Source organism: Canis aureus, chromosome 1 (genome assembly GCF_053574225.1).
Source record: "Canis aureus isolate CA01 chromosome 1, VMU_Caureus_v.1.0, whole genome shotgun sequence".
NCBI classification, from domain to species: Eukaryota; Metazoa; Chordata; class Mammalia; order Carnivora; family Canidae; genus Canis; species Canis aureus.
In genome coordinates, this window is record NC_135611.1 from 14,206,101 (window position 1) to 14,228,718 (window position 22,618).

Genomic DNA, 22,618 nt, shown 5'->3' on the forward strand with positions numbered 1-22,618 from the left:
GGACATTTCTTGAAGCTCATATAAACACACAGCACTTATATATCCATATAAATTAAATAACAGTGTTTTGGTTTTGTTTGCAAAAAATCCAGTCATACCATATGCATGACTTCACAACCTTTCTCTTTTAGTATATATTCAGGATATCCTTCCAGATAAGTAGATACAAATTTAACAGTTTTTTTAAAAATAGCTGAGTAAATTCTATGCTGTGCTATTCTATGATTTATTTAGCTGTTCCACTACTGGTAAACACTTAATTTATTTTTAGTTTTATTTCTCCACTAACACTGTAGACAAAAACGTCCTTGTACATATTTACTTATGTGCTCTTTCCTTAATTTCTGTGGGAACAAATTTGAGCATACCCTGCTTCGCCCAGTCCCCCTCCTAGAGAACATCACTTTGTATATTTTAGCTTTTTCTTCTGGTGCATATGTAAATATTGCCACATGCCTAAGTAATATATATACATTTTAAAAATTTTATTAATCTTCTTCATGATGCCATAACTTTATTCTAGTAAATAAACCTAGCTCTCTTACATAACTGTATCCACTGCTTATGCTCCACTTCCTCCCAGTGTAATTATATTGCAATTTTTGATTAAATCAGTTGTTAGTGTTTTCATTAATTTGCCTATGTTAATAGTATTATCAGTGGAACTTTTTATTTTCATGAAGTTAATATCTGTCTTGTTTTTTCATTTCCTTAGTGTTCTGCATACCTATTGCCGATTTCCCCTATATCTTGTGTAACCTCACAAGTACCTTTCGCCACAAGGCTGATCACATCAGTAATCTGTTGATTGCACTTATTTTCTTGGTGACATCATTTCTGCAGACTTCCATTTTCCTTTTATCTGAACTTTTCTCTAGGCCTGCTGTACCCCTGTCATGCTGGGATACCTCTTGTTATTCTCGAATTTTCCATTGCCTTTCTTCTGAGTTGGATCTCCTTTCCTGATTTACCCCATTGCTGGAGGGAGCACATCCTCCAGCAGGTTATCAGAATTAAAACCTAGTACAGTGCATTGACTTTCAGTATGTCTTTCTCTTGATCCACCTGGCCTAGTCTGGATGGACTGGTCTCTCTACCTGGGGCCCAGCCATCTGCTCCCTTCACCACATGATCCTTCTATCTTAGTCTTATGTGGGATTGCATAAAATTCTCTTTTTTTCACTCACTCATTTTTGTGGTTTCCAGCCTGCATAGCCCATCAAAAATAGACCCAGAAGAGATACATCCAAATTTTGAGTGACTCTAAAGGTCTTTAGTCTCTCTTCTTACTTGATGTCTTACCTGTCTTGCACAAGGAAATCTAAGTCAAAGATAAGTTTTCGTCTGAAGTTTGAAGACATTGCTCTTTATGTATGCTAACTCCTAGTGTTGTGGTTAGAAGGCTGATTCTCATTTTTGATGCCTTGTACCTGATTTTTTTTCTTTTTTTCTAGAACTTGTAGAATCTTCTTTTCCCCAGGATTCTAAATTTCACAATAATTTTCCTCTTCATGAGTCCGTTTTGATTTATTGTACTGAGCACTCAGTGTGTTCTTTCAATCTGCTAGTATTTGCTTTTCTCTATTAGCTCTAGTCTTTCTTTCCAGAACTCCTATTATTTGGGTGTTGTACTTGCTAGAGCAGTCCTCTGATTGTCTCACGTTTTCTCTCCTGTTTTCTATCTCATCATCTTTTTGCTTTTGTGGGGAGCAGTTTCTTAAACTTCAATTTCCAACCTGTCTATTGGGTTTTCTTTTTTGTTACTGTCTTAATTTTCTCTTTTCATCTATAAATAGTCGAGTTTTTTTTAAGTGTTCTGTTTTCATCGTGTGGCATTCTCTTAGCTTTTTGAGAAAAAAAAATGTATTCTCTTTTGAAATTTTCTTCCCCCTTCATGATTTCTGTTTCCTCCCCATTACTTTTTCCTTTTTGTCTGTTTTGAATTCTGTTTTTCATGTAGAGGCTCTCCTTGCATGTCCAGTAATCCTTGGCTGTCTGCCTTTATTCAGGAATGAAGAACTAATAAGCTTATTAGAAGCTCTGAGGATGTATGAGGGGCTGGCTAACTTTGAGCATCAGAGTGGAATAACATGTTTATGCCATGTGTTGGGGGAACTCCTAAAGTCAACCCCTAAAGATGGGGAATATCAGGGATGATCAGACTTTCCAGGGAACTTGCTTCCAAACCCTTATATGGAGGGTAAAGATCTACCTGTGAGAGCTGAGAGCTGCAGGGAGGAATAAGACTGGAGGAGTCAGCATTCAGGATACAGCTTTCTTTTTAATTAATTAATTTATTTATTTATTCATGAGAGAGGCAGAGAGAGGGAGAGATTGGCAGAGGCACAGGCAAAGGGAGAAGCAGGCTTCCCGCAAGGAGCCCAGTGTGGGACCCGATCCTGGAGCCCAGGATCACACCCTGAGCCAAAGGCAGATGCTCAACCACTGAGCCACCCTGGTGTCCCAGAATACAACTTTCTATTTTGTTTGTTGAATGGCATCTCCCTATCTAAGACTCTTCTCTCTAGAGACCAAACCTCCAGTTTTACCCATTGGGATAGAGGCTGCTGCCCAGTAGGATGGATTGAGGAAGGGATTTATTGATTCTTAAAAATCTTTCACTCCATTCTCCTCATTTTAGTCACCTCTCTCCTCTTCTCCCTCCCCAGTTCCAGACATAACTAGCGCTATCTGTTCCTGGACCTTTGGAGCATCTGCTGATTGGCTCCTAACATTCTCTATTACTAGTTTAGAATTCAGCTTCCTTTGATCTGCTGGTTTTGTTGCTGTTTGTCCATCTGTTTTCCATCTTAAGTCTTGTTACTATTATCTCTTCACCTGTTCTCTTTATCCTTGTGGGTTTATGTCTTTTAAATGGTTGTTTTCCCTAGTTTTAGTGTGGATTCAACATGAGACCACATTAGACATGTGTGTTCAATTCTCCATTTTACTTGGAAGTCCTGTGTTACATTTTAGTTGATTTCCTCAAATCTATTCTTCCAGTTCAGTAGTTTAATATTTCTATTATTCTTTTTTTTTTTAAGATTTTATTTAGTTATTCACGAGACACACACACACACACACACACAGAGGCAGAGACACAGGCAGAGGGAGAAGCAGACTCCATGCAGGGAGCCCGATGCGGGACTCAGTCCCAGGAGTCCAAGATCATGCCCTGGGCCAAAGGCAGGCGCTAAACCACTGAGCCACCCAGGGATCCCCCCTATATTTGTTTTATTCTATTGTCTAACTTTTCCACTGAGTTATTTTTAAGAATCCTATTTTATTTTTTCAAATCTGCCTATTTTCTTTTTTCATTTACTCTTATTATTTAATTATGGTTTTTAGTCTTTCTTATGCCACTTTAATAATTTTAAGCAATCTTATTTTGTAGTCATTTCAGATTCTAGTATTTTTCCAGTTCTCAGGATTTTAGTTTTTTTTTTTTTTTTCCAAATTTCCCTTTATGACTGTCCCTCATGGTAGTTTATTTCCCTGTATGTGTATGTGTGTGTGTGTCTGTGTGTGTGTGTACTTTGGCAAGTTCAGTTCACACAGATTTCTTTTCTATGGGAATCTTGTGATTCCTAAGTTGTGACATTGTCCCTATATGGTAGCCACATACTTGTTTTTTTCTGGAGATCTCAGGGATTTCAGTGGTCCTTGGTTTATGTTCGTGTTTTTGTCACCTAGATGTATAGATAATGTAAATTCTAATCCTGGAGCTGAATATGGTTCAAGTTTAGGGTTTTGATTTCACAAAGGTACCTTGAGCTCTGGATATAAGGCAATTTCCTGCCCTTCATCTTTGGCCTAATGGAAAGATTGCTTTTAGTTTCTTTTTCATGGATAAGGTGATTGTTTAAGGCTTTGAGATTTATGAAGGGGGCTCAATTCTGGCCCCCCTGCCTCATACGGGACCACGGCCACGCCCCTTTATGGACATTAGAATATAATCACTACCCCCCCAAATCTCTAGGGGCATTTGTGTAAATCTGAAACTCTGGGCACCATGGAGTCAACTTTTTGTGAAAGCTCTGGTTTCATTTTTTTTTTTCAAGAATCTATCTATCTATCTATCTATCTATCTATCTATCATCTATCTATCTATTTGAGAGGAGCAGAGAGACAGGAACAAGCAGAGAGGGATTCCGAGCACAGAGCCCAGTGCAGGGCTGGATCCCATGACCCTGAGATCATGACCTGAGCCAAAATCAAGAGTTGGACGACCAGCCAACTGAGTCACCCAAGTGCCCCTCTGGTTTCAATTTTTATCTTCATTCCTATCTCCTGTGCTTCTTTCCCTTTCTTCCTTTTTTTCCTAGCTCAGCTCTGTGATGTTTTCTTGAGAATCACATCTTTGTAGTGAGAAGAGACCCACAGGATCAGCCCAATGTTTGCCATTTTGCTAGAAATTAACACTCACATCCACTATTGAGCTAAACCTAGAACATACTAAACGAAAGCGAGAGTTGAATGTAGAGGGCTATGGATTGCCAGAGGTTGAAAGGTTCTTAGAGACTACTTCATCCAACCCTAGCATTTTATTTAAGGAAACTAAGGCTCAAAACTGATGAAACCACTTGCCCACAGACACTTGGCCAGTTAGTGAAAAGGCTGGGGATAGAACTCAAAGGGTGGCCACTTTTTTGCTCACCACATCACAGGGAAGAACACTGTCATCTAGCAGCTAGCACTTGTCTGATTGCAAGACACCTCAATCTGATGATTGTGACTTAAATCACTGCAAGATTTTGATTTTGGGAAAGCCATGTAGACCATCGTGTTTCTCTTGTCTTGTTTTTATCTTCTGCAATGGAAAGTAATAACGCTTGTAGGATCACTTAAGTCATTTATTCCTGTCCCAGTTTTGTTTGTTTTCTACCTTTATTTTTTCAGGGAAAGATACCTTTTGTTTCCTTTTTTCTTTCTCTTTCCTTTGGGGCCCAGTTCAGGTTTTCATCATCTTCCAGAAGCCTCCCCCGAAGTCTGAAGCCAGGGAGGGTTTTTCTCTTCTTTGACCCCTTTTAAAATTGTCATTTGAACTTCACAATTGGTACCATATTATGAATATTTCTGACCCTTTTAATTATTGAATATGTAGAAATCATACTTATGCATCGTTACCATTTTCCAAAGTGGTTTTCTTGATTAATTGATGAATTAATTAATTCATTTAATTAACTTATGGGAACTTAGAGGAAATATGTTTCTCTGAGATAGAGCTTGGACTTGGTGTCACGAAACCTGGATTTTGCCTCTTTGTCAGTATCACTCCCTATATTGTAGCAAACTGTGTTCTCCTGTATGGACAAGCCACTGAAGTCCGACAGTACACTCATAATAGAGTGGTCATATAATTTATCATTCAAACTGGGACAGTTATGAGAGTAAAGGGGGCACTATTAATTTTTCAGGGACAACAGGTGTAAAGCAGGACACTCCCTGACAAGCTGGGACATATGGTCACCTTATGTCATAGATTACCTTGGCCTCTTCAGGAAAATTTGCACAGCTGGTATCAAAATACCAATTTTCAAACCAAAAATTATCCCTTACAAAAGTTTTAATCTATTAGCACAACTTCATAGGTAATAGATTTTTTAGTTTTCCCAGACATTCATGGTTTCTTAGCTACTTTCATGGCTTTAAGTGCTCATTATAGGGGATCCCTGGGTGGCGCAGCGGTTTGGCGCCTGCCTTTGGCCCAGGGCGCGATCCTGGAGACCCGGGATCGAATCCCACATCGGGCTCCCGGTGCATGGAGCCTGCTTCTCCCTCTGCCTGTGTCTCTGCGCCTCTCTCTCTCTCTCTGTGACTATCATAAATAAATAAAAAAAAAAATTTAAAAAAACATTAAAAAAAAAAGTGCTCATTATAATATGGGGTTTGAGACTCAGTACTGCTAAGAGCCGATTGCCTTTATTTTCTATATCAACCCACTCTCTGTCCTGAGAGGAAAGAACACCTCTGATTTCTAGAGTCATGAGCCTTCTTTTCTTGAGTGCTTTTTGAAGCATAGGGATCTTACCTCTACTATATCTGGTGAAGGAGGGAAGTGCTGTGAATGGTTGCTGATCCACAAGAGTGGCTATGTCTTCAAATAATGGTATATTTGGTGGTTTAGAATAGTGAGGTAAGTAGGTCTTCAAAAAGATGCATTCTAAAAGCACCAGGGCTCACTAGCTGGCTTGCTTCTACAGCTCCTGACATAGTGCTCTGTATGTAGCAGGTACCTAATAAATGTTTGTTAGCCTGAAATTCTGAGAAACAGTTGGAAGACAGTGGTAGCTAGTAAACACACTTACCAGTGCTAGTAACTTCATTTCTGCTTATGCTTAGGGAGTGCTGGTGTAGTTGGGGCATGGTGTTGGAATGCAAAGAAAAACAGATAGTATCTCTACCCTCCAGTATTTTATGATCTAGAGGCAGCTTCAGAGCATAAACAACTAAATCTAAGAAAGTTCAGGAGAAAGAACAATTAAATTTGACATGGGGGAGTTAAGTGGCATTTGAGCTAGGTTTGAGAAGGAGGATTTTATTCTAGGACAGAGATGGGAGAAGGTCATTTCATACAGTGGGAACAGCATGAACAAAAACCGGTAAGAGTACAGTTGCTTGGTGTGTTTGGGGAATCTGAAAAAAACTCTATGTGTTTAGAAGATAAACTTTAATAGGTGGTGGGATATGAAAGGTGTGAAAGGCAGCAGTCCCTTAATGTCAAACTTGGGAACTCAGGTTATATTATGTAGACAACAAGAATCATGGGGTTTTGTATGTGTGCAGGGATGCCAACCAACCCTTGTGTAGAATGATAACCTGGTTGCAGGGAGACCAGTTTGAAGAGGCTCTTGTGTCTAGAAGAGCTGTAAAGACAGGAGGATAAAAAGAAGGAGCCAGATACAAGATACAGAACTGGCAGTTGGTTGGATGCCAGGCTGAGGAGGAAGGAAGAACCAAACACAACACCAGGGGACTGAGTAGGTTATGATGTCATGAAAATAAAGCCAGAGAGGAGCAGAGTTGGACTGGTAGACATTTCTACAGAGGTTTGTGAGGAAAGTAAGTGAGATCATGCATGAAAACACCTTCAACAGTGCTTTGCTTAAAGTAGGTGTTTAATAAACACTAAATTAAAAGAAGAAGGGAAGGAAGGAGGGAACTTCTCCTATCTCCACATTGTACCATAAAAAGAAAGACATTTAGGGTGTTAGGAGATCCAGCAGTAATCATTCATTGGGGCTGTTCCTGTCAATGCACTTGCTAATTGTTTCATGTTGATTGGGTGTACAGACCAGAAGAGAGCTCAGAAAAAAATAAAAGACCAGAATTTGCTGGGATCAGACAGAGGAGAGGTGAGCTTCGAGCCAAATCTGGAGGAAGAGAGAGAATTGGAATGATAAAGAGGACCTAAGGAGACAGAGGGAGGCAAGAAGGCAAACGCAAACACATCAGCCATATGGGGAGAAAGAAGGATGCTGCTGGTTGACATTGGAGGGAGTGTCCACACATGGAGAAGTGTCATTGGGTGAGCTGTGGGGGTGTTGTCTGGAGGTCGATGTTGCTTAGTTTCTCATGAGCCTATCTTGAAATTCTGTTGGGAGAACCCTGTTCTCTGTGATAACCAGCCCTGTTCCTCCTAAATTCTTTCTCACTGCTTGGACTAATAGCAGGAAACCAAGAAATCAAGTCACATTGACTTTTCCTGGTGAGCCATTTCAGGATAACTCAATAAATCCTCTTGTTGGAAGTGCTGGCCAGGACTTTGTCTTACAAAAATGACTTTTGGTTTCTTTGTCTCCGTCTTTGATTATTGCATAAACATTTTAGTTTCATGATTACATTGTTTTTAGATGGTAATGCGTGGAGTGTGTTGCTTAAGATGTTTGCTTTCAGTTCTATCACATCTGCTTCAGGAATGCCAGAAAACAGAAACAGTTTATTTAGTAAATTGCCTCAATTAGAGCATCTGAGAGAGAGAAGGTGTAAAATTTGGCAGTTGGCGTAATGTCGCATCTTGAATCAGACAGTCTTGAAGCAGGAAGTTCTTTGGAAGCCTTCTTCAGCAGGGCGCCACCCATCCTCCTCCTGAATGCTTCTACTGAAGGGGAGTTCCCAGAATGTGCCAACTTTTAGGAAAAGGCAAAACACAGTAGAATAAAAACTTTCAAGTTAACTCCTGCTAATACTGGTTCCGAACTTGTTATGTTGGCTACTGTATGAAATGAATGCACCCCAAAAGTCACCTGGGAAAATTTTAGTTGATCTACAAAATCCCAGTGTCTGTTTGAGGCAATGCTTATCACTAGTGTGTTTCATTTTTATGTGGAGAAAAGCTTTTTACATTTTCTCACATCATTTCTCTTCATCTTCATCACCATAGACTTATTTTATTGTTTCCCCTGGGTATCATGCCTTCTCTTGATATGGGTTCCCAGAAGGAACTGCATTCAGAGATTTGGTATTAAGAATGGGCCAGTCTTAGAAACAATGACAGTTCTCTGTAAATTTTTTTTTTTTTATCAAATCACCTGACTTTGACATTTGCCTGTGTTGCTGTAGGCATTCATATAAAACTTTACAAAGTGCCACTGAAACTTAGCTGTTCTTCATCAGCAGTGTTTCACTTATTCATCCCTTAATTTAGAAAACATCCGAGGCCCACTATTTCCACCATTTCCTCTTTATTTGGGGCCATTAAGAACCCACAACTGGCACGCCTGCTTCATAAATGGGTTTTAATCTCTGCCTCTTGGGGCTGCTGCTAATATCCTAAAACCTCACTTGGATGACTACCCCATCTCACTTTAAAAACCTTCATGGCATAATTCTTTTAAATAATGTATTGTTCTGCTTATAAAAGCAAAATACAAGGTTTCTTGCAGAAAAGTGGGAAAATAGAGAAAAACAAAAAGAAGGGGCGAAAATCACTCATAATCCACCACTACCAAAAAAAACCCCAGCCTATTGTTAATTTGTTGGTACACATCCTACAAGCTGTTCTCCCGTCTTTGCCTGGCACTGAGAAGCTTCCTAGTGTGGTCCCAGCTTGATGTTACAACCTTCCTTCTCTGCCTGCTTTTGCTCTGATGACCCATACTGTCTTGCATGGGACTTTTTCATATGTCCCCTTCAATGGTATTTTTTCTGGTTCTGTAAATATTTTTGAAAATACATATAAGGAATAAAGTAAGACTTATCTTTCAAAACATCTGAACCCCCTGCAGTAAAACACGCTGATATTTTGCAGACCATCCCATCATCATCAGTTCACCTCTGTGTGCCTGAGTACACACACACATGATTTCCTATAAATGAGATCATAGCATCCATGTGGTTTTTATGGTTGACATCTTTCATTTTCACTTATTACTTCCCTCCCACTTCCTTTCTTCCCTCCACCCCTAATCCCTCTCCCCTGTGTTGCCAGTGTTATCAAACTTGCACATACCCTTCCACGCTTTACTTCACACTCATGTCATTATATCAGACGTTAGATAGATATTCACACATACATGTTGTGATTCTTGTCATTGCTTTATAAAAATCAGATCGTATCATATGTCCTCTCTGCATCTTGCTTTTTTTCTCACTTAACAAGGATACAGTGTTGAAATTCTCCATTCTTTTTCTTTTTCTTTTTTTTTTTATTCATTAGAGAGAGAGAGGAGTAGAGGAGGAGGGAGAGAAAATCTTAAGTAGATGCCACTCTCAGTGGGGAGCCCAATGCGGGGCTCGATCTCTCACAACCCTGAGATCATGACCTGAGTTGAAATCAAGAGTCAGATTTTGCTCAACTGACTGAGCCACCCAGGTGCCCCACATTCTGTCTTTTTCGTGACTGCATATTACTCCTTGAATGTGTGTAGCATGACTTAGTAAATGATTCTAGTACAAACAATACAGTACTGAACATCCCTTTGTTCATGTGGGCATGAGATGGCTTGGTCAATGGCAGTATTTTTAAATTTGGGTAGATATTTTCAGATCACTTTCTAAATGGCATGGCAATATCTATTTCTACCAGGAGTGTATGAAAGTACTTCTTTCTACATCCTTCCATGTGGTTATGACATCGTCACCACCAAGTGCCTCTAAGTTGCAGGAAAGGATGCGGGGCGGCATCCCTTTGAAATCTCAAACTTTAGTACAAATATGGGGCCATAATAAAACCATCACAGTGATATATATGTATATATATATATATATGAGAGAATTCATTCAGAGGAGATTATGGTTTACGAGAGTTGGGTTCTGAGGAACTAATATTGTAAAAATGAACCCTATGGCCTAAAGTGTTATTTTATTTTTAGGATGATTGTTTTTTTAACCTAGTGCAGCAGCTAGAAATTTCCCTCTTGGCTTTAATTTGCTTCTTTACAGTTTTGAGTCAACCTTGAAAATATGCAGATGAATGTATGTCAAGGCGAGATCTGATGAAAGTTTCCATGAACATGGTTTATGTTTTAAATGCTTTAAAATAACTGTCAGTGTGGCATTAGAAGCAGGTGGAAGGGCTGGATCTCACAGACTGTCTTCTGAGCTGAGAGCGATGTTTGTCTTCCCTCCTTTCTTCCAAGATGGCAGCACAGACAGCCAGAGGCAGCACAGTCAGTCAGTCAGCATCTCTCTCTTCTCACTGCCTGTCTGCCTCTAAGACAGTCCATGTGTGTAGAGACTGCTTTCTGCCCACATTCTGGTTGCACAATCTGCCACCATTTTTCTCATCCTTTTTCTTTGCTCCTTCTCCCCCTCTTCTTTCCATTTCTCCCACATTTCTCCACTTTCCCACAAAGAGGCTTGGCTTTTGCAGCTGTTGCCAGCCATTGAGATTTCATTTTTGGACCAGCAAGTCTGCCCTCCCACATCATTTCGGGTGCAACATCAAGGTCATTGGCCTCTCTTAGCTATTTTCATCACTAATTTTTCTGTTGCTAGACTCTCCACCTGAGAAAGTCAAATGCTCTTCCCAGCCCCCTTTAATTTTTTTTTTTTTTAATCTGACTTCATTTGGGAACTTTGAGTCCTGTGAGCCTGAGGCTTCCCTGTACTTTGAGGTAGAAATAGATTTTATCTCAGAGCAAGCTCTGCCCAGCCTGTTCTGTGGAGGAATGTTGGCTCTGGTGCCCTACTGAGTAGAGAACCTTTGGATTATTATAGATTGTTAGAACTGTGTGGAGAACAAATGAGGTAATCTAGAACATAGTTTCACTGTTCTTCAGTGTGTTCTCACTGTCAGGGAAAGGCATGAGTGGGATTCTGGTCTTAACTCCTTAATGCTGAATCTGCTCACATTTGTAGGTTAGATGAAGCCTAAACATTATTTGATATTGTGTGTGTGTGTGTGTGTGTGTGTGTGTGTGTGGTTTAATATGTACAACTTGTCTGAACATGGTAGCTCTGTGGTTTATCTTTTACTGAGAACTGCTTTTTTTTTTTTCCTTTTCTAAGAAAATGAGTTTCCTAAACTCAGGTCTTTCTTGTGAGTTCATCAGCAGTGAGGGATGTTGTGTGAGGACGTGTCGGTGATAGTAAGATCAAACGATCGCCCATTTCAGGTGACTTTAACACAAATCATATTGACTAAAATAGTATTAAGCATGTGATGCTGGCATGTGACATTTGAATATTTGCCAAGAAAAACACTCAAGTCGCTACGACTGGCTGCAAGAGTGAGAGATTTTCCTGTTTTACTGTTTTTTCATGCATTTTTGTTAGAGAACCTGAAACCAACCTTTATGGTTTGTGGAGGGACAGTGACGTGTACACTCAGCATGAATCTGTTTACCTGCTTTTCCCTGTCACAGCTTATAAGAATTCAGGTCCCTTCGTCCTAACCAAGAGCAACATATAAATTAGGAGACATCTGCCTTAACGATTTTGAAATTTCTAGATGTTCCTTCTCTTTACACACCCCCTTCCCACATTTCCTTTCCATACTTTCATCCTTTATGTAAAGGTAACGATCTATATTTGACATGGCTTGGAATTCACACCTAAGATACCTGGGTCCCACTTTTGCCTTACGGCAACTTATTATTGTAAGAGTCCCTCTAGCCTTGGTTTTCTGAACTCTCAAATGCGACACCCTTCTTCATGTGGCTGTTAAAGGCACCATAACTTCCTGCTTTTCCTTCTTTCTTTTGGAGAAACTCATAATTTTCAAAATTACTAAATGCAGTATTTTTAGGGTCATTTAGAAGTTGCCCCTAACAATAGAGGACAACTGGAAATGCCATATTCTATTGTCATATTTGTTAAAGCCTGCCCCCCTACGTGGAGCAAACCAGGGACATTTCTGATGAAACCCGATTGCATCCTGATACAGCCTGTGCAAGCATCAGGACAACCACAGATGATATGTCCCTGACCTTCTGTGTTTAAGACCTTCACTCTGGTGTCTCTGGAGAAGGGCCTTTGCTCAGTGTGGCTCTGCTGTGTTGGCCAGTATGTCATTAGCTGTGGACAGACAGAGATCACAGCCAAGTTAGAATAATGCCAAGCACCATGATGTTATATTCAGAAGAAAAAGAACTACACATCAGCAACCTATTATTGTCGAGTACCTGTTTCGCTGCCCACATCCTAAGACAAAATGTAGAGAGGCAGGGGCTTCCAAGACTGCAGAGCCTTGCCTAAGGGAATTAGCTAACGATTAACAGTGACCACTTATGGGCTCAAAAAAACCAGAAGATAGAGGTCCAAGTCAAGAGAGCACAACAGGGCAGCCCCGGTGGCTCAGCGGTTTAGCGCCGCCTTCAGCCCAGGGCCTGATCCTGGAGACCCGGGATCGAGTCCCACGTCCGGCTCCCTGCATGGAGCCTGCTTCTCCCTCTGCCTGTGTCTCTGCCTCTCTCTGTGTGTGTCTCTCATAAATAAATAAAATCTTTAAAAAAAAAGAGAGAGAGAACACAACAGCAGCCACCCTCAAGAGACAGTTTTCAGAAGGCTTTCGGAAGACAGGGAGAAACAAAGGGCCATGAGCAGAGCAAACTGTGAGGTGGGAGGTTCGGGGTGAGGTGTATAGGAGTAACGAGAAGGGCAGGAGATTTGGAACCGAGTCAAAAAACGATCAGATCCCAACTGAGGATCCAGTGTGCAGGTTACAGCGATCAGCAGGAGGGGCCACATCTTCATGGTCAGGCTGAGCAAGAAGCCACTGGATTTATTTAGCAGAGTCCTGCAGGGAGGGAATTGGCATGAAAATACGAAACCTACAGCAGCGTGTGAATGGCAGGCCAGGAATGAACTGGCAGAAGGCAGGAGGCTTGTGGGCAAAATAAGCTCATTCTAAGACACAAATGAACTGAAACCAGAGAAAATATTCTCCTAATCCAGTGTCTTTCATTAGCTATGAGTTTGGTGTCTTTGTATTTCCTTCACAAAAGAGCAAGATACATTTAAATTTATATATTTGCTCACAGAATTGTGGTTAGAAACTCATTGCTGATGGGAATGTTGTGAATTAAAGGAGTTTGGCCCAAATAACGTGGGAGCAGGGTAACGTGGGAACGCCATCTGAAGCCATTGGGAAGGTAATAAAGACTCAATGCTAACCTTACATTTGCTATTTTGTAAAGAATAATGGATCATTCTGTCTTGGGCCTGAAGTCCCTGATAACCCCCTACCCCCACCCCCAGCCCTGCCCCAGCACCCTCAACCTCCCCCATGAAGGAGGGTCACCACCTAGGCATTCCCTTTCTGTCCCCTCCACCTCTGTCCTCCCTTTGAGTGACTAATAAAGGGTCCCCGGCCGTCCCTCCACTTCCAGAATCTTCACCGTCTCTCCTTCACCACCTCCAAGTGTGCTGCGGGCTCCCAGTCCTGGAAGGATTGCCTGTCATCCTGCGGCTCCTCTGGACTGCTGCCATCTCTCCTGCCAGCTACATGGTCTCTGAGTCCTGTCCCTCATGCCCTGTCCCCCTCCCACCCCTCCAGCGGCTCTTGTGTTTCTGTTGCTCTAATAAAACAGCCATCTCAGAAGTGGGTTATGTACCAATTTCTGACCACATCCAGAGCCATGATGTTTTCCTTTTTGGTAGCAGTCGGAACCTGGGGAAATGTCTCCCTTTAAGCCCCCAACCTTCTTGTTTCTATTATGCAAGCCTGATGCTTGCTGGGATCCCACTGACCAGAGAGCATCTTGGTGCAGCACGCCAGGTGTTCCTTTTCTCCCACCTGCTCAATGCAGACATCGCCCCCGTGCAGGCTGCGCTTCTCTCACTTTGAGCTCTCACTGACTCCCTCTAAACCTTTCAGCTTGGATGCAAGGTGTCCCAAAACCCCCGCCTCCAGACCTGACAGGTCTCCCGTTTCCATTCCAGATTTCCAGCTCTGTGCTTCATAGCAACAGGGACAACCCACCGCCATTCTGAACCCCACTGTGCCCCTTCCTCCCCCAAACTAGTCTCCGGTAGTGGGAGCATCTTGTCCTCATCCCCATGTCTCAGTCGTGTTTGGTTCCATCTTCTTACTTTCTTCTATGTCTGTACTCTCACGGGTCTCTCATTTCCTCCGTGTCAAACTGTCCTCATGGTGTTCTAGAAGTGAGATGATGGGCAGTCTACTACATCCTTACTTGATCTGTATAAGCAGAAGCGATCTAGGTCAAGACAATGTAAGTAAAAATTGAATCATAAAAACAGAGAATCGTAGCCCATCAGTCAACCTGCAGACTTGAGCCAGTTTGCAGACCCAACCCTTGACTGGGGGGAGACCTAATCCTGCTTTTGAGGATTTCTGGACACTCGCTGTGAGTTGACACTAATTCTAGGAGACTCAAAGCAATTAGTCCGAGGTCTGGTGATCCCTGCAGCTTTCGCTCCGTTGGATTGGTCCTCACAGCACTTTGTGCAGGCGGAGGGGCTGGCTATGCATGCCACAGGAGCTTCATGTGGGTCAGCTGTCTGCCTGTCCTCCGTGTTGTCAAAGCACCTCCGCAACCTTCATGTACCCTGGCTCTAAGCTTCCACGGGTGCCTGGTTTTGGGAAAGAGCATGTCTTCTTTAATCTGATCATTAAACTCTCCACAAATAATTCTTCCCCTCTCTGCAGCATCCTTGGTCACAAGTCCCAAACCCAGTGCTCTGCCCTGCACCCTCCCCATCCCCATACATAGTCCCCCAAACAACGCACTTTCCTTCCTCTCGCTCTCGCCTTTACTCACGCTGTTCCCTGTGTCTGGTATTTCTTTTTGGCTCCCTTCTCTGGATTTGTGGGGTGCCTGTTTTTAGCACAAATATACCATGTCCCCTTGTAAAATCTTTTTCTGCATTTTAGCCTGTAACAGCCAGTGAAATGAGCAAGAAAGCGTGGACGGATTAATTCACCAGCCTTAAGGGAATAGAGGGATCCTTGAAAGCGTGGACAGATTAATTCACCAGCCTTAAGGGAATAGAGGGATCCTTCTAGGTGTGGGTCGTTACCAATCTTCGTAAACAAAAGATTGCCTTGTTTATACCTGTTCTTCATAGTCAGCATTTTCCTAAATCTGCTTAAGGTGAAAGTGAGTTCTTTGTGTTTAAAAAATCATATGGGAGGCACAGAAATAAGAAATGTTCATTTTGTTTAATGTGTGAGTATATTCCACGACAGGTGGCCTCTCCACTTGCACAAATAAAACAGAATTGGTTGGCTGAAACCTATCAGCAGAGCAGAAGGAATAATGGCCAGGTGGTGAGACCAGGCGCAGATGGGAAATATTTACTTAGATCTTCAGTTCTTCTTGTTAAGAGTCCCTCTAATCAAGTACCTTTCCCTGAGATGTGAAAACAACTTCCAGTATCTTTGAGTAGTCTTTTTTTTGAAAAGGTAGTTTCCGTGCCAGTTTCTCCTTTTTACAAAGTCAGGGTTAGAATAACCAGACAGTGTCAGAGGAGTCCATACAAGCTTGAATACTCCCAAGTTTTATTCGAAGTTTCCAGATCTCAGAGTCAAAATTAAAACAGTGCAAAAGTTAAATCGAAAATGTCATAAATCTTGGGATTGTTTTTCATACTAAATGGGACAACATCACCCTGGGGTGGGGGGCGGTCTTTGCAGACTCTACTATGGAGGCAAAGCTTCCTTATGCCTGGCTCACCCACCCCAGCACTCTGGTAGACCCAGACAATCTAGAACCCTGGGTGCTAGATCCCCTGGTGTTACCATTGGTCTTCAGGAAATCTTAGAATTCTCCATGCAGCATTAGCCCCCAAACAACTTTGAATTATTATTCTCCTTTAACTTATGCAACATGGCTCTGTTGCTGGTTTTCTTCCCACTTCTCTGACAATTGCACTTCCATATCCCTCTACCAACATTTGCAAAGCATTTATGTAGCACCTGCTAGGGGCCAGAGCCATGCTTATTGCATGGATCTATACAAAGATGAATGGGACATGCCCCTGCTCTTTAGGGGCTCACTCCATTGGCTCTCCACTCCCCTCCTTCCTCCGTCTAGAACTGAGTACTCGGAGTGCCCCCCAAGACCTTTCCCTCCTCCTCTCCCCTGTGCACTTGCCCCTTTAGATAGGCTTCTTTTTTTTTTCTCATGGTTTCAATCATAAAACTATATTACCCAGTTTTATTTTCTCATCTGTAGTACTAAATCTTCTCTTGCTTTCCCCCAGAATTAGTGTGTTCTTGGGCCAACCAGCTCCTCACAAGTGTTCCCCTCTTTTGTTGGGATCAGCACAGGTTTCCTTTGTTTCTCAAAACCCCCAAATCTGGAAACCATCATAGGTCACACTCCTCTCTTTTGTCTGTGTCCAGAAATCAGTGTTCAGGCTTACTCTGACCAACTCATTGATTCTTTTTCTTCACTTTTCTTACTACATCCATTCCGCCTGGTCCTGGTGGCCACACAGCAGCCCCAGCCCTCCCAGTGAACATTGCCCATCCGAGCCAACATTCTCTTCTTTAAACCCTGTCTTATGGATGTCCCCCTCCTTAAGTGGCAGAGGTGATGGCTTAACTTTTTTAGATCCCTGACAGCATCTAACCCAGCTCCTTGCACACAGTAGGCACACAACCAGTGCTTATTGATCTGTTGTGGCAAAAACATCCCTGGATTTTAGATGGACAACCTCAACTTTCCTACTGTCTTTACCTTGGAGAACCTCCAAATGGTAATCCCTGCAATGAAGGTCTCTACTGTGGGAGCACTGAGGCAAGAGCAGCATGGCAGAGAACAGTGAAACAGATCAAAAAACTGGGAACTGAAATCCAAGAGGGAAATTAAGGAAATGGAATTATTTGATATAGGAGAAACCAAGATTGTGAGAGCGTATAGTGGGATACTATCTAAATGCCCTCCCTCTTTTGAGACGGTTGTATACACACCCTTAGTTTTCCTTCTTACTTATGCATGACCTTTAATACTTAGTACCTTACTATCTCCTTATTGCCCATGGCTCTTATCTTGTGTTGCATTCATGGAAGATAAGCACAGCCAAGGCCACATGGCGCTGGCGGATGGCACAGTCCAGAATGCACAAGGGTTGGGATAGCTCTGCATGCCGACCAACCAAGCACATCCTGGAAATGGAGATGTGGACACAGCTGTGGAGGTGACCCAGACTTCTTCCCCAAAGAAGTCAAGCTTTCATAGGATCAGAAGTGGAGGCAGCAAACTGTAATAGAGAGAGGGTAAGGCACAGTCGGAAAGGTACAGGTTCAAAGTGAGAGAAGATCCCTAGTGAGAATTGTCAAACCCTGAAATGGGTTACAGAGAAAGGTGGTGGCACCCTCTTTCCTAGAAACGCTGAAGTCGTAACAGAGAAACTGTCCTGAGCACTGACTTCTCCAGAGGCTGGAGGATAGGAAGGAGGGCTGTTGGGGCTCCATCCCCACAAACCCCTTTGCTGGACGGCTTTGTTTGCTTGGCAGGGAGTTGGCTGCAGGCTGCTGCTTACTCAACCACAGAAGTGAAATTTGTTACTTATGAGAAATAATAAAAGATCTTTCTTTTTCTAGACTTCCTCTAGTCAAATGGGTCTGTTTTCTTTCTAAATGAGGGAGTTTGTTTTGCTTTTTTTTCCTTTCGTGGCATTCAAATTACCTTTTGTATATACTCTGCCCAGTAGTTCAGAGTATATTTATAAGAGAAGCAAAGCCCCAGATCATAATGAATGCTCACCATTTTCCTCAAGGATCGTGCGTGGAGTATGTGCACAGATGGAAGAAGTTAGGCTGTTGAAGATTTGATGGATCTCATCAGCATTAACAGTGGACGTTTTTAGTATTGTCAGAATGTTTTTCTGTATTTCTTTGGCTAAACAACCATTTACTGAGCCGTGCACCGTGCTTGCTATTTGTAGAAGAAGCAAAACAAATAAGACATGGTTTCTGCTTTCAAGGCACTTACAGTCTAGAGGGAAGCTAGAATGTGAGTGCAAACAGCTCTATGTTTTACAAAGAAAAGATTATTCTAGTTCAAAGGGAGAGGCCATTATGGAGAATTGTGGTAGCATTATAGTAATCAGTTTGGAATTCTACTATTTTCAAGATTTGCCATTTCAATGATATATTAGCCTGATTTTTCACTTAAAAATTATTTCTGATATCCAATTCACATGGTTTATTTACTGAAACCATTTAGAAAGGTATTTATTGATAAATGTCACTGCCACCTCTGTCCCCTTCTACCCAATTCACTAGACTCTTGTCTGGAGTGAAACACGTAACTATGTATGTTAATTCCCTGAATATATATATCTAGTGTCCCTTCACGCAAAATAATTATATTTGTATTTACATTTTCCCTCTTTCTTACACAAAAGGCAGCATATTATTTGCCTTGTTCTTCACTTGGCCTGTGAATGTAACAGTATATCTTTGAGACCTTAGCATAGCCATACACAGAGTGTATCCTTTTTCTTTCTTCTTCCATAGGATAATACCTTCATAGTATTCCACCATTTTGGAGGATACCATGGTGTATCAGTTACCTATTGCCATATAACCAACTGCTCCATGGCTTCATGGCTTAAAACAACAATGATTTTATTTATTCAAAACTTTATGAGTGAGCTCTTTGGGGCCAACTGGGTGGTTTTTCTTCTGGTTTTGCATGGATTTACTCAAATGGATGAGGTAGGTTATCTGGTAACTTGATTGGAGCTAGATGCCCAAGATGTCTTCACTCATATGTCAGTGGTAGATTGTGACCACCAGCTGGACTAGCTCAGTGAACCCAGATTTACTTCCCATGGTAACTGGATCCCCAAAAGCAGAGAAGAATCATGCCCCCAGTGCAAGAGAGCTTATTAAGTCTCTGCTTGTGTCTCATGTGCCGATTTCTATTACCAAGCCAAGTTACAGGGCCAAGGCCAGAGCTAATGTGAGAAGGACCGGTACAAGGGAGGGAACTGAAAGGAGGGATTCACTGGATGTCACTGGATTACTGTCTCCTCCACATGTCTCATAACCACTATATTGATGGACACCTGGTTATTTCCAGTCTTTTTGCATTACAAATAACGTTCCATTCGACTGCCTTGTCCATTATTCAACTTATCTGTGAGTAGGATAAATTTCCAGAAGTGGGTTGCTGGGGCAAAGGGTAAATGCTTTTTATATTATCTATATATTCTATTTCTGTGGTGCTGTTTCTCTGGTTATTTTAAGCGTGTGTTCTTCTGTCGCTTGTGTAGGAGCTTTGAAAATGTGAAAAGAGTTTGGATAGGAAATGCATAGAAACTGAATTAATTAGAAACTCATTCCTAAAATGGCAAAAAAAAAAAAAAAAGATGAAAGCTATACTAGAAACCAAGTAATTTTGAATAAAGTAACATGCATTTGAATAAATAGGTCTATTATTATAACAGTGTTTTACGTTACTATTGTGTTTACAGTATCAAAATAGTTTGCTTATAGTGTCTCATGTAATTCTTTCTCACAATAATTCTACGAGTTAAGCGTATAATTGGCCCCATTATATATACATATATATAATTTGTATGAGTGGTATGTGTGATTTTTAAGATTTAGAGAAGTTACATGACTTGCCCCAACCAATGGGTTATAGCCAGAATATATACGCAGCCCTGTAATAATAAACTTGACCTTTTCCCATTAAGTGCATCTCATTTAGTAGGGACTTGTGTCTTGTGTCTTGTATCTTAGCTTAGCTTCAGTTGACATTAATTTGCTTGGTAACTACCATGCTAATATATCACAATCACAAATGATATCTTCTCAGGAAGCTCTTTTTAAAAAAAATTACCAATAACTTGTTTCTAATTTCTGAACTTGGGAGTATCCCTAAGGTTTTCTTTTGTTTTGCAGGTGAGACTGTTGTCCAAATTGACAGCTCCATCCTGATCTTAGTTGCTAGTAAATCTTGAAAGAAAAGGAATTCTCTTTAAGCCCATATGTTAGCTTTCAGCCTTCAGGAAAGAGGAGTTATTTTTAAATAAAACCTTGTCTTGGCCCTCCTGCAGCGGGCATGGAAAGTAGACTGTTTTCTTTTTTTCATTCACACTCAGACATTTTCATAGGGGCTTGGTCACGGCAAAGTGGGCCCCATGTACAAACCACCCACTTCCCTGAAGCATGATTGATTAGCAAAGCTGTTCTGCCCAAGGGCAGCCTGTTTGCCTGAGCCTGGATGTTGACAGGTTCGACATGCACAGATTTTAAAACAGGTCTCTCATCCCCAGGCTGCAGGCTGTGGGCCAGGACTCTTGTTCTTGAGGGAGGAGAGAAGAGAAAGGATATGCTTCAGGGAGCAGGGCAGGCTGCATGCATCAGGAACCACCTCACATTCTAGAATTCCTGAAACATGGCAGCTCAGGCCAAAGGTAGTACTTGTTGAGATGGTGCTGGAGTCATCAAAACCACATTGCTGGTGAATGGAAGGATGCTTAGGCCAAGCCTGTGGGAACAGGAGTGGACCCCATTTGATGAAGAACCTCTCAACATCAAAGGGAGGCATGCATTTTCAAGAAAGATAGACATTTGATACCCAGTCAACATAACCTATGCTGGAAGTTTGGGAATATAGCCAAGCAGTGACCCTGTAAACAGGATGAGGTCTTTCATGTCTGTCTCCTTTGAGACCTCCAACTAGGTGACTGTTATAGAGCAGAATCCACATACATGTGTGTTCCCAAAATGCTAAGACTTAGGATAGACTTGGAAGCCCTCTCTTGGGGACACCTGGGTGACTCAGTCAGTTGAGCGTCTGACTTGATTTCAGCTCAGGTCATGATATGCCAGTGGTGGGATTGAGCCCCGTGTCAGGCTCCATGCCCAGATCTGAGTCTGCTTTGGATTCTCTCCTTCTGCCCCACCCCCCGCTCTGGCACACGCGTGTGCACACACACACTCTTTCTAAATTAATTAATCAATTAATTATTTAAAAAGAAACCGTCTTGTCCAGGCCTCACTATTTTAGAGATAAGTAAACTGAGGCCCAGGATGGTCAGGTCAGTGGCCTCAGGTGGTCCTCCTGGGTAGTGGCAGAGCCAGGTCTTCTAAATCTTACTGATATCAGTAGTCATAGAATCGTGCTGCCGGTATTCTAACGCATGCTAAGTGAATGAATGAATATGTTAGTTTCCTTTTTAAAGAAACTTCTTTAAAAACCACTCACTCAGCAAAGTCACATAGGATCATCCATTTCATTTACCTACATATGAACCTTAGATCACCCCAGGGACATTTTAGGAGGGGGTGATAGGAAAGGGGGGCTTTATAAGGACAAATCATTAGTGTCTTTCCAAAGACTTTCAGGAATCTGGGTTTCAAGACATTTTGGCCATCGCACAGGAAGTCTTAAATGTCAGGGTTGGATGAAAAAAATGGGACTTTCTTACCACAAGTGTTACATGCTCCAGGTGCGGATGGCCTGGTAGAGAAACTTCAGCCTGAGGCTGAGTGGTCTTTAAGTGAGCTGGGTGGCAGTGCAGCAGTGGGGACAGAAGCTGCTGAGGGGAGGGGCATCTATCTTTCACCTGACCCCCCTGGAGTGCTTGCCTGCCCACTGCCCCCTTCACGCAGGGGTGCCAGACTGGCGCTCAACACCCCACCTGATGGGCTGAGGGCTCAGCAGATCTGGCTGCTTTGTGTGAAAGCCACCCCTTCCTGCAGGGCTTAGTTTTCCTTCTGTCACATGGCCAACTGTCACTTCTCTCTCATCTTTGGCTCATAACCATCTCGCCCCCCAGGAAAGGGGGAAGAAACTTGTGCGAGGCTTTCACCGATGCATCTGACAGCATCTGTTGTCATAACTGCATTTTGACACCTGACAAAAGAGTGTCTCGACTCTCACTTTCCTCTACAAGGTGTAAGGGGTAAGTCACATCTCTTTTTGAATAGAAGTCAGTCGTCCTGCCGGCCACTGAGAATGTTGTAGAAGCCCATGTATCAGTATCTGCAACAGTGCTTCATATTTGGTTTCCTGTGTGTCGTGAAGAAAAACCTGCACATACCTAAAAGTAGGGATTCCAGTGAAATGTGGGCTCTGCTTTGCTCTAGCTGCTGTGAGAGGCTGCGTAACTCTAAGAATACCGGTAGTGGTATCTATCTACATTCTAAGAATTTAGGGAGGCGAGGTTTGTACAGAATTAAATCACCCCGTCATATCTGTGAGGCTTCCTGCAGAATGAAGGCAAAAATAAACCCAAACAAACA

At 42.1% G+C, this 22,618-nt stretch overlaps 2 protein-coding genes and 1 long non-coding RNA gene across 5 annotated transcripts in view; 2 read left to right on the forward strand and 1 right to left on the reverse strand.

Annotated features, from left to right (window-relative positions):
• Positions 1 to 22,618, forward strand: part of BCL2 (BCL2 apoptosis regulator) — a 169,937-nt gene that overhangs the window by 80,910 nt on the left and 66,409 nt on the right. The gene's annotated exons all lie outside the window — the stretch shown is intronic.
• Positions 7,920 to 22,618, reverse strand: part of LOC144310229 (uncharacterized) — a 28,789-nt gene continuing 14,090 nt past the window's right edge. The window contains exon 3 of one of the 2 annotated variants that reach the window (XM_077890987.1): positions 7,920 to 8,129. In XM_077890987.1, the coding sequence (XP_077747113.1) occupies positions 7,944 to 8,129 (186 nt within the window). In that variant the 3' untranslated portion in view covers positions 7,920 to 7,943. Of the gene's footprint in view, positions 8,130 to 13,661; positions 14,980 to 22,618 lie in introns of those variants that run through there. The other variant, XM_077890994.1, reaches the window with a different exon arrangement.
• Positions 11,226 to 14,236, forward strand: LOC144310241 (uncharacterized). Its single transcript, XR_013375953.1, has 4 exons — positions 11,226 to 11,301; positions 11,452 to 11,558; positions 13,425 to 13,535; positions 13,773 to 14,236. It is a non-coding gene; the product is annotated as an uncharacterized LOC144310241 (long non-coding RNA).